This window comes from Molossus molossus, unplaced genomic scaffold (genome assembly GCF_014108415.1).
Source record: "Molossus molossus isolate mMolMol1 unplaced genomic scaffold, mMolMol1.p scaffold_m16_p_1, whole genome shotgun sequence".
NCBI classification, from domain to species: domain Eukaryota; kingdom Metazoa; phylum Chordata; class Mammalia; order Chiroptera; family Molossidae; genus Molossus; species Molossus molossus.
The window spans coordinates 214450893-214466073 of record NW_023425344.1 but is presented as its reverse complement, the minus strand read 5'-3'; the positions used below and the strand labels follow the sequence as shown (position 1 = coordinate 214466073).

General features: G+C 41.6%; 1 protein-coding gene across 2 annotated transcripts in view; it reads left to right on the top strand.

The window, feature by feature from the left end:
- Positions 1-15181, top strand: part of RTN1 (reticulon 1) — a 90439-nt gene that overhangs the window by 64336 nt on the left and 10922 nt on the right. The window contains exon 1 of one of the 2 annotated variants that reach the window (XM_036240144.1): positions 473-779. The exons of the other annotated variant lie outside the window; for it this stretch is intronic. Coding sequence (XP_036096037.1) covers positions 719-779 — 61 coding nt within the window. The 5' untranslated portion in view covers positions 473-718. Of the gene's footprint in view, positions 1-472; positions 780-15181 lie in introns of those variants that run through there. 2 annotated transcript variants of the gene reach the window in all.

Genomic DNA, 15181 nt, shown 5'->3' with positions numbered 1-15181 from the left:
CTGGTATGTATTCATTCAGCCCACAAACTGAGCTGGAGGTGAGGGGTTTGTGGCTTCCCCAAAAAGATCTTGGATAACGGTGGAATATTCTGAGAGAGAGAAAGGGGGCGGGGAGGAATAATATAATAACTTTTTGCAGATGCCAGGCAATTAACATAAAGCATGGCCAGAATGTAAACATTTGGGGGAGAGAAAGGCGAGTGAGCCATGGCGATAATAAGGGGACATTATGCTGAAAGCCTGACGTTTGTACTACCATCCACTACTCTTATCCAACAGGTTTCTTGGGTTTCTAAGAAATTTCTAGAATATGCCCACAGCCAGTCCAGAACTCCCAGGAACAGCCCGAGTCCTCTGTGCTTGCCCCTACCCTAGGCCCCTTTCTCCCTCCGCTTCTCTCAATGCTCCCGCGCTGGGTGGGTGATCTCGCCCTCCAGGCAGCAGCCCCCGGGCGACGGCGCGGAAGCTCCCGCGTGGAGTGGCGCCCGCATCCCTGTGCGCGCAGGCAGCTCCGGGGCGCGCCGCGCTGATTCGCTGCCACGGAGACTGCAGCGCCCGCGACGCGCCCGCCCCTCGCCGCGCGGTGGCTGGTGCAGCCTCAGTCTGTCTGCAGCCGCGCGGCCACCGCGACCCCAGCCGCTGCAGCCGGGCCGCCGCCACCCGAGTGCCCGCTCCGCGCCCCCGAGGACGGCAACGGCGAGCCCCCAAAGCCCACACGATGCAGGCCACTGCCGATTCCACCAAGATGGACTGTGTGTGGAGCAACTGGAAAAGTCAGGGTATTCTCTTTATTTCAGTAATGCATGCCTGCGGCTCACGGGGACCCGGACCCGGCCATTGTGCAGCATTTCACCTGTGGGACCTATGCATGCTTTATCCCCAAGAGCTTTCTGTTGGGGGGAGTAAACGTGTTATGTCAAAAATCTAAATGGATGGTGTTTCATTTTTTTTTTTTTTTCCCTTTTCCCTGTTTGTTTCAAACCTCCCTCTGCCACCCTTTTGTTTTCTTGTTGTAAAGCTAGTGTTTTAAATAATGCACCATTTGCCTCCCCTGGGAGCTCTTTTGGGATCCGTTGCTCATTCAGTACTTGTTTAATCCCTCCTCATTCCCCGAGCTAAAATGCCTTCTTATTGTTCCGTGCATCCCACCGTTTTTCATTTCTGCGGAAAGGTTGCAATCTCCTGGTAGAACCATTAACCAAGTGGGCTCTAGTGCATCCTTTTAGATGCACTAGAGGGACACACCCATTTCAGGGTTGTTATTTGTGGTCACACAAAGGAGACTGGGAATGCAGACTAGCTCTCCAAATCCGGAGGATATGATGGCGTAGCCACATATTAGGATGGTTCGCTTGGAAGTATTTCAGGATTTTGTTTTGTTTTGTCTGTCAATGGGGTAACTTGTAACCACTTATTAATAATGGGTGTCTGTGGAACAATTGGAGGAAAATAAAAAGCACTGCCGTTGCCCTCTGGTATAAAATTTCTTTTGAAACAGTCCATATTAGCGCTGGGTGTGGCCACCCTCCAGCCTCCCTTGGATTGCTTTTCAGCCATTTTTATTCAGCCTCATACTTCACACTTCCATCTCTCCTTTGTTACTAAAATGCCCTCCTTCACCTTGCTCAGTTTGAGATTAGGAGACAGAGATAATTTGCAAGAATGAATTATGTATAGAAAACTTGGGTGTTCGTAAGATGAAGTGTCTTTTAATATTTAACAAAGATGGTTCTGAAGAAGGCACATTTGACTTAACCTGCAGGGTTGCAGCATCCCTCAGGAGACCAAGGAAACTCTGGAGCAGAAGCTGTTTATTTTTTTTTTAAACCTGGCATCTTCCCCTTGTAATTTCATATCACAGAAAGAATAGGATACCTTTTCATCTTTAATGGCCTGTGGGATTTCTCTTGGGTAGATTTTTTTTTTTTAAAGCAAAGTAAACATGAACCATAGAATTAGGAAGACAATTGCTCTGCCTCTTATTTGTCAGTTGGGTGGCAAAGCATAAAATACAATAGTCAAGTTCAAATTTCGTGTGTCTATTGGAAATAGAACTGTCAAAAGTAAATAAATGGACTTAATTCATTTAAAAGCCAGGGCATAAAGAAATGTATAGCAATTCAAGAGTATAATTTTAGAGGATGATGACAATGATATGGAATAGCAGATTTGATACAGAAAGCAAAATTTATATAAAATTCTTGATAACATTTTATTCTTGTTATGTATTTAGATGCATCCACTTTATTTGATATACATACTCCACAACCAACTATAGCTTGATATAATACCAAATTTAGTTGGACATAAAGACATAACAAAGTTGGTTTTTAGACTATAATTATAGGTTTCCTCTATGCTTACCAAAAATAGATACCAAAAAATGGCAGATTTTCTGTTTCATTTGTATAAAATATAAGACATTCTTTCATCATAATTCTATGTATTTTTGCTCAGTTGACCTTCTCACAGGGGGTGGGGGTGGATAAAAATGCATGGACATTAATAATCACAAAATGACACAAAATGCCATTATTTATCCATTGAAGACGATCATTTTTATTTCTAATGTACAGCTACTTGTGAAGATTTAATGTAAGATTATTGAGGGTCTTTTACACACAGCTTTGGTAGTCTTCAGTACCACTGATTTCCTTTTGTCAAACTGAACAAAACCATTATCTTGAAATTTGACTGGTAACTAGGTAGGTGGGTTTATAGGTATAAAAGAAACACGGTAAGAAGTAAATATTCCCTTTTCTCCCCATTAGGAGAACTTTTCATCTAAATTAATTTTAAAATAAGATTTTTGTTTAGCGTTTTCAATGTATCTTCTTCATTTTAGTTCCCTTATTATAAAAAACAGTTGGTATTAACCCTGGCTGCACATTAGTATCACCTAGGGAACTTTGAAAAAATACAAAGTATGCCTGTACCCCTAGAGGTTCTGAATCAATTGGGCCAAGCATCAGTATTTTTTAAAAGCTCTTCAAATGAGTTTAGTATGTAGTCAGGTTTGGAGCTACTGGTGTTTAATAATTCTCAGTGAGCCCAATCCACAGAGCAGCAGAGCAAGGTCTGGTATCCAAATGATGAAATGGGTGTGATCTAGGAGCAGCTAAGGAGGCAGTTAAAAGAAGTCCGTGTAACATTGTTGATAATGTCCTCCAGAACTATTCCAAGGAGAAAGTTTTGGTTGGAAAAGGGAACAAAGAGAGTTTCCAGTTTTCTTCCATGATATCAAACCTTCATTTGAGAAATTGCAGTCCATTGTATATCACATGAAGACTCTACTGAAACCAATACACGTATCATGAGAGCCCCCCACTTCTCACCGCTCTACTATCTGCCTCAGCGGTAGATGGCTCTTTCCTCAGTGGTTTTTCTACACATGCAAAAGGAACCTTATAGTTATTCTTATTAATATATGATTTTAGCTATAGACAAGACATTTAAAGAGATTAAAAGTCCACATTATACTAAACTACACAGATTCTGCTTCCAATTTTTAAAAAATGATACTAATACCCAATATTAGTTAATAAACCAAAGCTCATTCTACTCAGTAAAAATGAAATGACAAAACAATAAGCTAATAAAACACCTATATATACAGCAATCTTAAAGACAACAACAACACTAGTATTTATTGGACATGTTTACTGAGTGCTTTACTTGCATCATTGCATTTAATTCTCACAAATTATATTACACGTTAAGTATGATGTGTAAGTTTTATTATTACCCCATTTTACAGGTGATCAACTGAGGCTTCTACCAAGGCCAATAATGCCAGAGGCTGGATTCAAGCCCAGGCTGCCTGACCCCAGAGCCCCTCACTTCTCACTGCTATACTATCTGCCTCAACAGTAGATGGAGTTTTCCTCAGTGGTTTTTCTAAAAATATGAATTATCTAGGTAATGGTGATTGTGTGGATTTAATAAACCCTCACATTTACGGTTTTCATTTGTCAAATATCTTCTTCCTTTTTTAAATTTGTATTTAATTAATTTATTTTTGTTACAAATGTCTTATTTGAACTTTTCAATTTACTTTTGGACATCAAGAGCCTCAAAGAGGTTAAGTGACTTGACTTGCCCAAGGTTTTTTGATAAGTGGCATGTTGAATAGTGAAGAGGTAACTTGGCTTCACATCTAGACTTTTCCCATCTGAACACTCACCACCTCTTTTACTAATGCTGAGTGACAGGAAGTGAACTGTCATTGACCTCTTCTGGGATATTTTCACATAGGTCCTCTCCTTACAAACAGCACAATTCATCAGCAAGGCAGTGATCTTAACCAGTTTGTGCCGTTGTTGTTGTCATCACCCTTATTATACATTCATCATCCTAAATTCTCCATCAGTATTATCTAGGTGCCAATCACTGTCCTAAGTTCCTGTTACATATCTTACTTTAGTACAGACAACTTTACAAAAAGGCAGGTCAATATCACTTTCCATCAAATATAGCATTTTATTTGGACTCTGTTATTAAAATACTGTATAAATATTGCAACATAAATAATTATATTTGCAAACTTTCTCTCTGTGGATTCTAATGAGATCCAATGGGAAAATTGGCTTAGCAGGGGATCTGGGGATTTCTTTTAATGAAAGAAAACTCTCATTATACAGATAATATATAAAATGTAGGTAGTTATTACTCCATTGAAAAATAAAGTATTCTTTTTCACAATGTATTATCATTTTCAAGATCATCTTTATGAGGCGAATGTTTCAAACTTTTGGGAGAGAATAATGACTTTGTTGTTTTTCTAAAAATGATACATGTACCTTATGAAAATTTCCACTTGTACAAAGAGAGGTTCAAATGAAAGTCACAAATCACCCAAAGTCTTATCACCTGCAGTTAATCAATGTTAATATTTGCTGAATATTATGCAGTATCTCTACCATATCAAATGAAGCTAGAGGGCTAGGTAGGCAATGAAAACAGCTTTTATGAAACAAGATTGTACGTATCTCAAAATATATTTGAAATAATTAAAGGAAAGCAATTGACACTGAAAGAATTGCTGAACTTAAAATGTATGGTTCTTTATTACATAAGCTATTCCTACCTAAAATTAAGAAAAAGATTCTGATAAATATCAGCAGGGTAAAGTCATTTTTTAATTACATGTTTTGGGTTTAGACTGTACAGATGGAATCTCTGCAGTGTCTTTTTTTAAAGGAAGATTTACTGTGGGGAAGAAAGAATGACAAAAATGCCAATCTAAATCCACATCTTCAAATCTAAGACTTCTCAGATTTTTATGAATTAATATTTCTTTAATTAAGAAACAATATTCCTGATAGTCTATAACTAAAGTGTTATGATTACTCTATTTTAATAGGGATTATGGATGAAATGTTTCATCATAATCAGTAGCCCCTTCCTTCTGCATCATTTTTTAAAGTTCTCGCTCTCTTTCCCCACCCTACCCCCATGCCTCCCTTACTCCCACTTTCTTCTTGTGTTCAGAGTGATATTCTTTACTCAATTCTTTTTTATCTTTAGACTAGTTAATTTGAGAACAGAATCTTTAAGGAACTGATAGATTTGCAATTAGCTCATAATAGATGAAGTTCTAAAAGTCCACTGAATCCAGCAAACACAAGCTAGCATGGGGGGGGGGTAGTTTTCAGAACACCCTTTCTTTTTGGAAATAACTACATGTATGTCACCACCACATTTCCCATTTTTCTCAACACGCTCTCCTAAGTCGTGTGCATATTTGGCCATGTGTTAATATTTACATATTGCCATCTTTCCGGTTCTTATGAAAGTATGCACAAACATTCAAAGAAACACAATTGCCTTATAATTAAACTCACAATTTAAAAGCTAAGAATTTGACAATAATTCTTTAAAAGCCATCTTCTGCCAATGCGACAATTAATAATGATAACTATATTAAGAACCTTGATAATTAGTATTGTATTTCATATGCAGAGCATATATTTTGAGTAAGATAACATCATTAGGAGTTTTAGAACTTAAAAGTATAGAGTTCTATTTCCTCCAAATGTATTTGAGCTATATTTCTAAGTTAAGTCTGAGCAAAGTTGTCTTCACACAATCAAATCCTTAAATCCTTTTTTCTTTTCATTATTGCCCAAGGGGGAAGGAAAGTGATTTACAAGCATAATTTACAGGTTCTTTGGCCAAACTGGTATACAGTTGTCTCTGGCCACTTCCCGCTTCGACTTCGCGGTGTGGAGGGACGACTGTGTATAAAGAAAGAATCCTACTTCGCGGAAATTCGTGCATCGCGGTAGAGTCTGGAACTGATTAACCGCGATAAATGAGGGACGACTGTAATGAACAAATGAAAAAGTACGACTATAACAATTCTGAATGTTCAGAATTTATAGCAGTTCCACTTATTTCACAATGGGCATGCTTCAGATGTGGTCATAATGTATGTCTTGTCTTCAGATACATTTCATCAAACTACAGATCAAATCTAGTGGTCATAGGGGTTAGGAAGTGCATAATATTTTAACGAAACAGAAGGACAGAGAAATCATTCCTTATCCTTATCTTACATTTTTTTACTTAAAGAAATATTTTTGCCATAATTGTCTCGGTCAGAAATTTTAAATTTACTCAAATTTTATAAAGAACCAATAGCTGTCTAATTCCATGATCCTTCTCTATTCCAATACGATGATGGATGTTTAGGGTGTGGTCCTGGCTTAAGATTTTGTGGCCAATTTTGACTAATGACCACCGACCAAATGAACAGTTTTATGTTTCGATACAGCTAGCAAGCTTAAAGAAAGGGGAAAAAGCACATGAAGACATTCATTATTCAATACCTTGCAAATCTTTCTGGCTGCCTCCCTCAACGACATGTGCCCAAATCCTATTTATCTCTCCATATGGCCATCTCTCCCTTTGATGCCAGTTGCCCTGTGGAGAGCCCTCCAAAAGAGCCCATTTGCTGGAGTTTTTGCAGGAGGAGCTGGCCACATTGTCTTAAACACTGGGCCCTGCTGTTTCATTTTCTGGCTCGGCCCAGCGCATCACCCTGACAAAGGGCCTGCGCATCGCTGTGTTACCTTTGCAGCACGGAGAGAATGTGGTCCCGGTGCTATGACTAGTGAACGAAAACCACATTTGGCTGTTTCACAGAATTCACGGAAACCTAAAAGCAGCTTTTGCCTTCAGTCCAATCTGAAGGGTGGTCATTAGAAGAATGTGTTTGCTTTTGTCTCCCGTGGAAGAAAAGTGCCAGAGATGGTTGCTGGCTGTGGCTTCGGTCATCAAACCCTTCATTTTCTGTTGTTCCACCGAAGCTCATGCGGAGGGCCGTCGGTATGGGGGAAACGCCGTGCTCTTTACTGTCCACACCGAGCACCAGGCTTCCTGTCTGCCCTCGCAGAACGTCTACAGAATTATTTAAACGTCTACAGAATTATTTAAACGTCTGGAAATAGTGCTGGCATTTTTCTCTTGATGGTATATTGGCTGCATTTAGGAGATGTGAAGGAAGGCCTGGAAAATGGAATCTCCGCAGGTGTTTTGTCAGCAAGAGTCCCTTCCAGCAGTTTCAGCTCTGGGCCCCAGGGCGCCTGAGTTACCATTTAAAGTTCTAATTTATGTGCGAGACTTTTCAAGGCAAAGGAAGCTCGTGAGCTTGTTGACTAGAAGATGTCGTCTTTGAAGGTCTCTGTCGGTTTAAAGTATTTTTGTACATCTATTTCCTTTATGTTTCTACTGTTTCTTGTTAACTTTTGGGGATGATATTTTGTTTGCCTCATGAAAATCAGAGAAACTGGATTTTTGTAATGCTTTGAACACTGGGTTGTAAAGAACTGAGGTTTTTCTAGCCTTCTATTCCTTTTTAGAAGGTAGTCAATTATTATAATCAATTACTGAAAGCTTGCTTAAAAGTAAAAGACAAGAACATGTCATTTTTCAATAATCCTTTCATTGAAATGCTGATATTACCTACCAATAAAATTTTCTCGCTTGGCCTTTTAAAAATAGCATTAACTGCCCTTGCCAGTGTGACTCAGTTAGTTGAGCATCATCCCACAAACTGAAGGGTTGCCAGTTCAATTTCTGGTCAACAGGGCACATGCCCAGGTTGCAGGTTCGATCTCTGGTGCGTATGCATATCAGAAGCAACTGATCAATGTTTCTCTCTCATATTGATGTTTCTCTCTCTCTCTCTCCTCCCCATTTCCTTCCTATCTCTCTTTAAAAAATCAATTAAAATAGTGCCCTGGCCGGTTTGGCTCAGCGGTTAGAGCATTGGCCTGCGGTCCAGAGAAACCCGGGTTTGGTTCCCGCTAAGGGCATGTACCTCGGTTGCAGTTGTCCCTGGCTCTGGTTGGTCGTGTGGGTAGCAGCCACTCGATGTGTCCCTTTCACGTTGATGTTTCTCTCTTTTTCTTCTTCTCTCCCCCTCCCACTCTATCTGAACAAAAAATGGAAAAAATGTCCTCGGGTGAGGATTTAAAAAAAAAAATTAAAATAGCACTAGCTTCACAGCAAGTGATGCAATACTACCTGCAATCTTTTTTGGACCAAAATGGAACGTAAATAAATATATTTAGGAATATGGTGCAATAATGCAGATACTTGTGCACAATATATTACCATTTTATATTATTCACTTATACCACATTTTGACTTATAAAGAAAATATGAATATCTGCACCTCTGTCTTCTCACTTCATACATTTTAAATAAAATTTCTGAGTATTGGAGCCACTATCAAGTCATATCATGGAATATACTTAAAATAGTTTCACAAACCAAAAACTTTTGGGTTGCATCAAAGAGCTTTTTTTTGAAATTTGACATAGCATTTTATTTCTATTTAGCTATTAATTGGATCACTCCTATTTTTCTTTTCTGTTCTTGTTTGGATTATGGAAATATGGTAGCACTGACTTCAGTATTTCCAATCTGCCCAATCTGCCAATTCACCCTTGACTGAACTAGCACCAAGTCAGCCCAGGCCCGCTGCAGTGTGTGCCCCACCTGTGGTTTGGAGACTGAGATGAGATCACCAAGCCCAGTCTACATATCACATTGAAGGGACACTGATCTCTCATTTCCAAGCCACATGGTTTTTGGCAAAATAACTTGTAATTTTTTATGTATTTATTTTTCCTTTATTGATTTTAGAGAGAGAGGAAGGGAGAAGGAGAGAGAGATACAAACATCAATGAGCGAGAACATCAATTGGCTGCCTCCTGTATGCCCTCACTGGGGATCGGGCCCACAACCAGGGCATGTGCCCTGACCGGGAATTGAACCAGCCACCTCTTGGTGCACAGGTTGATGCTCAACCGTTGAGCCATAGAGGCCGAGCATAACTTGTAATTTTTATACTTGGCAAAACAATACAGTAATTTACCTGTCCTGGTGAGTATGCTTAGTGAATGTGTTCTCAGGTGTGTAACCTCTCCTCTGGCCATTCTACATTAAGAGGATATTGAAAGAAGAGAAAAGCTACCTATACTTTGTTGTACCCAAAGACTACTTTGGGTAATTTAGTTACAGAGCTATTTATATATATTTTTTTAACTTGGATTCTAAGGAAACTTTATTCAATATCCATGTTTTCTGGAGCGGGTACTATAAAGCTTCCTACACATGGTTACATCACCATAAGCAACATTAAAATGTGAAAACTTGGCGTTTGCACAGCAGATCAGGAACACAGAAATTCTCTTTTCTGATCACACTTCATCGCTTCCTACCCCTCCCACTGAATCATCAGCGTTTCAGGCCATCTGCCAGGACTCTGGCCACACACAGCCCTCGCCATTCTCCCAGCCCGTCAGCCCAGCGGGTCTTCACTGCCCGTTATTCCCAGCCTGAGCCCAGGGTGTTCATTCGAATTCTGTCCAGTTGTACCTTCGACTCCCATAACCATGCTCCTTGTACCAGTTCACAGCCCTGGGTCAGTCCCACCGTCTGCTGTGCAGAACACCTGGCCGCAAACCCTGTGCCTGGATCCACTAGAGATCCTGGACTTGAACCAAACCCCCTTGACGTTCTGCCAGTTCTTTCATCCATTTCTTTTTGAATCGTTACTGTATTTTTCTAGATCAGTGCTGTCCCAATAATGACACACATACGTAATTTAAATTTTTCTAGTTACCACATTAAAAAAGAAGCAGATCAAATTTATTTTGATAATATAGTTTATTTAATCCAGCATATCCAAAGGATTAGGCTTGCAACAAAAGAAATCTCTGTAAAAAGCATTAATGAGATACTTTACATCCTGTTTTGGACTAGGTCTGAAATCTGACAGGCAGTTTTCACCCAAAGCACATCCCAAATGGGACTAGGTCTCAGTAGCCACCTGTGGCTCGTCACGACTCGACTGAACAGTACAGGTCTCGACTTTTCCTAATCTCTTCAAGCCCTACCCCATCTGCTCAGCCTCAGGAAGACCTCGGGACTCATCTTCCAGGGAAGCTTTGAGTAAATCTACCTCCAGCCACTTCCCTTTCCGCCTGTAGTCACAGCCCTCTCTTTCCACTGACATTTCCAGGTTTTGCTCAACCTAGAGGTTAACTTGTTGCTCCTATTCCTCAAACTACCATTCCATTTACCATCTTCATTACTTTGAGTTTCCCACCACCTAGTCAACCACAGTTGCGTCCCTTAGTCTCTCCTCTCTTGGAGGTTTTCTCAGAATCCAGCCAAATGTAAATATATAGTCCTGCATTTTCATTTGCCTACTGTACATATTCATCTGAATATCACTGGAATCTGATACCACTAGCATTTAACTCATGGCTACTGTAACAAACCCTGGGGGGAGGGGGGGAATGGTTTAGTTTCTAAGCTTTAAAAAAATCAATACGTATTGTGCATAATTGTCAGCTTCACCTCATCCCTGATCCCTGTTTCATCTCTGCCCCAAGCGATGTCAAAATGCCCTGCTTGAAAAGCACATCAGAACCCAGAGGTTTCAAACCGAGTGTCAGCTTTTCCCCAAACCAGCTCACCCTCAGATTTCCTATTTTTGTCAATGATGTTAATTACTCTGTCACCCAGCTTTGAAATGTTGCTTTCACCCTTAATTGGTTCTTCCTCCTTTCTCCCACAGCTAATTAGTCAACATTCTTGTCAACCAATCCTTCATAATATTTCCCTTTATCCACCCCATCTTCTTAACAAGTTGTTCACCACATTCACAAACCATCCCATGCCCACTGTCATCAATCCCAGGACTAGCCCTCCCTTGAAGTCAGCTCTCACCCCCTCCAACAGCACAAGCATGTGGTCACCGAGGTGGCCTTTTTTAAATGAATGTCCGGTCTGCCCAGCCACATGCTTAAAAGCAGGAACAGCATTTTATATCTTCATTCCTGCAATTACTAGATACATAGAAGACCATTAACTATTTACTGCCGATAATGAGTCATTCTCACTTTTAAAATTTTCATTTTAAATATCTAGCTCTGGGAGCATATTTGAACATAATCAGGTTGCTTTAGTTAATTTGCATACTTTTGGAAATATGCAACATATTACCATTAGAATGTGAGAGAAACAACTGTTTTGTGTTGGAAAAAGCCTCAAACTTAGATTTTTTGTTGTTTTTTATCCTCCCCCAAGGACATTTTTCCACTTTTTATTCAGAGACAGTGGGAGGGAGAGAGAGAGAGAGAAACATCCACGTGAAAGGGACACATCGAGTGGTTGCCACCTGCACGACCCAACCAGGGCCGGAGACAAACTGCAACTGAGGTACGTGCCCTTAGTGGGAACCGAATCCAGGTCTCTCTGGACCGCAGGCCGACGCTCTAACCGCTGAGCCAAACCGGCCAGGGCTCAAACTTAGGTTTTGATCTTGTTTCTCCCGTTAACGTTCTCAATTTTTAACTTCCTGACCTATTATATCGCAGCCCCCCCTGATCTGTGGGGGTACGTTCCCAGATCCCGGTGGATGCCTGAAACCTCGGGTAGTACAGAAATCTGTGTGTACTATATTTTTCCTATGCATCATAACTATGATAAAGTTTAATTTATAAATTAGGCACAATAAGAGATTAACAACAATAACCTAATAAAATAGAACAGTTATAACAATATACTGTAATAAAAGTTATGTGAATGCCTTGGGGTCATTAGTAAGTAAAAGAAGGGTTACTTGGACACAAGCACTGTGATGCCCCAGAGTCCACGGGATAATGAAGAGGCTACTACGTGACAGGTGGGGAGTGCGTACAGTGTGGACACACTGGACACAGGGATGATTCCCATCCCGGGTGGGACAGAGCACAAGGGCATGAGATTTCACCACAAGACTCAGAACAGCATGCACTTTAAATTTTATGAGTTGTTTATTTCTGAAATTTTCCATTTAATATTTTAAATGGACCATCATGGTCTCCAGAAAGCAAAACAATGGATAAAGGGAGACTACTGCATACCTATGTAATGGAGTTTATTGTAAGGTTTAAATGAGTTACTATCTGAAAGTGTTTTGGACATTTCAGAATCTATGTAAATAGATAAGTATGTCACAAAGTACCCTGGATCAACATCCCATTAATGCTCTAAGATAAATCTTTTGTTAACCTCCCAATTAGAAACCTCCAGCAATCTTAGCAAGTTGATTGAGAGACCTGTTGTGTCCTGAATCTATACCAAACCAGTGCTCTTGGTTAACAGTGAGTGCTGTCTGCTCAGTGTCTTCAGGCAAAGCCAGGACCTGGTGCCTGCCATTCTAGAGCTGTATAAAAACACAAGTCAGAGCCCTGGCCAGTTTGGCTCAGCGGTTAGAGCGTTGGCCTGCAGTCCAGAGAGACCCGGGTTCGGTTTCCGCTAAGGGCAACGCACCTTGGTTGCAGTTTGTCTCTGGCCCTGGTTGGGTCGTTTGTGTGGCAACCACTCGATGTGTCCCTTTCACATCGATGTTTCTCCGGCTTTCTTCCTCCCACTCTATCTGAACAGAAAATGGAAAAATGTCCTTGGGTGAGGATAAAAAAAAAACGAGTCAGAGATTCAGAAGGCTTTTCTAGAGGATACCTTTTTTTTCTTTTTAATCCTCACCTGAGGATATTTTTCCATTCATCTTCAGATAGAGTTGGGGGTGGGGGGAGACACAATAATTGGCTGCCTCCAGCACAACCTGGACCCCCTGGTCTGGGACCAAACTGCAACCAAGGTACATGTCCCTGACCGGAATGAACACACAACTCTTCGGTCCGCGGGCTGACGCTCAAACTGCTGAGCCAAACCGGCCAGGGCGAGAGGATACCATTTTTAATGGGTGGTAAGCAATTCGACAAGTGGGGAATCACTTGAAAATAGCAAATTCTGTCTTTGCCTGAAAACGCCTTGCAAGGTCCCATGTCCCTTCGCATTTCAGAGGTAGGCCAGCATGCCTAGCCTGAGGAGCACCCCCTTTAGCCAAACCATGCTGTCGTATAATGTACAGCTGACCTTGAACAATGCAGGGTTCGGGACGCCCGCCCTCAAGCAGTCAAGAATCCGTGTCTAACTCCGGAGGGCCCTCTGCATCCGCCAGTTCCCAGCCGCAGGTTGAAAATACAGTTGACCCTTAAAACACAGGCTTGAACGGCTCGGGTCTACAGTCACCCAGATGGGGCGGAGGCGGAGGCAGGCTGTGGAGCAGCGGTGCTTTGCCTTTGCCTCTGGAAACCTGCCTGTAGAACTGAGCCCACTCAAAAGGAAAGAAATAATTCACCCCCAAACATGCTTGTGGTCCTCTCCTCCACTTCTTACATTGAGAAAGTGTTGTAGGAAAAAAGGGAGCAGTTTTGCCCAAGGAATCGGCTGACTGCAGTGACCTTGCCGAGGTCACGTCACTGGTGGGCCAGGCAGTGGTGGTGGGTGAGGAGTAGGAGGGATGGACGGCAGATGAGCTTAAATGTCAATTCTGTCCCCGGCCGCAGAGTGCCGGGTATCCACAGCCTGTTATAAACGAGCCTGCCTGCCTTCCATGCCCGGTTCACCCTAGCCAGCCTGAGGTGAGTCTGCTACCGAGGCTTAATTCTCTGGTCTGCACTATTCCTTATGTCCTCGCTGCAGTGTCAGGGTTGTTGCTAGGCTGTGGGACCTTGTCATACTGTTCTTTCAGCTCGTTACACATGTGCTCTCTTCTACCTGGGCACCATTCTCCCTTGGGCACAGGACTGGCATCTAATTCTTTAAACCAGAGGCCTCCAGCACCCTGCACATGACGCTGGCAGTGTCAGCAGCTGCCACTGTTGAATCTGAAACATCCGAACTCATAGAAACAGAGAGTGGAGTGGTGGTTACTAAAGGTTAGGGGGTGAGGGAAATGGGGATCTATTGGTCAAAGGGTACACATTTGCAGTTAGAAGAGGAATACGTTCTGGAGAGCTACTGCACAGCATAGTGACTGTAGTCAACAGTACTGTGCTCTGTGCTTCTGTGATGCTGAGACGAGCCCTTAAATGTTTGCACCTCAAAAAAGAAACTATAATAATGAGACGTAACAGTGGTGTTAGCTGACACAGTGGTAATCACATTACAATATACAAATATATCAAATCAACATGTTGTACACCTTAAACTTACATAATGTTATGTCAATTATATCTCAATGAAAAAATTGATTCCTTGCCTAATTGAAAAATAAATTTCTGTTCATGCTTAAGCAAGGCTTCTATGCTTTTTTTCATAACCTGGTGGCTGGAATATTTGAATTGTTTCCATTTTGTATCACATTTGAAGCCCCATGGTTTTATTCTTTTGAATTAATTTTTTTCTAAAAAGATTGAAAGAGGGACATAACTGAATGATAGATTTGACGTAGGTTTTAAAGTATGTATTCCAGATTTTTAAGTCGCAAAATGTAAGTGAACAAATCATGTACAAAGTGCTTTAATCCCAATGTGAGCTCCTGGGTTTCTTGAGAAGCGGACCGTTCAGTCTGGGAGGCCAGGACCCTTGTTCAGCCGGCCTGGGCGTTGGCGGGATGTCCCGCTGCAGCCACTCCAGAGGGCACGGGTCCCCAGACCTCCTTCACTGCCCCTCTCTGCAGCAGAAACATTTGCATGGCTGAGGTGCACCTCTGCAGCCCACCGCTGAGACATCAAGCTGTCAGCGGGGCCTCAAGATACACACAATCAGTGCCACCCAAAAGAAAACAGGTTCTTCACCGAGTCTTTGTGTCTTCGGCCACGTAATTTGGGCC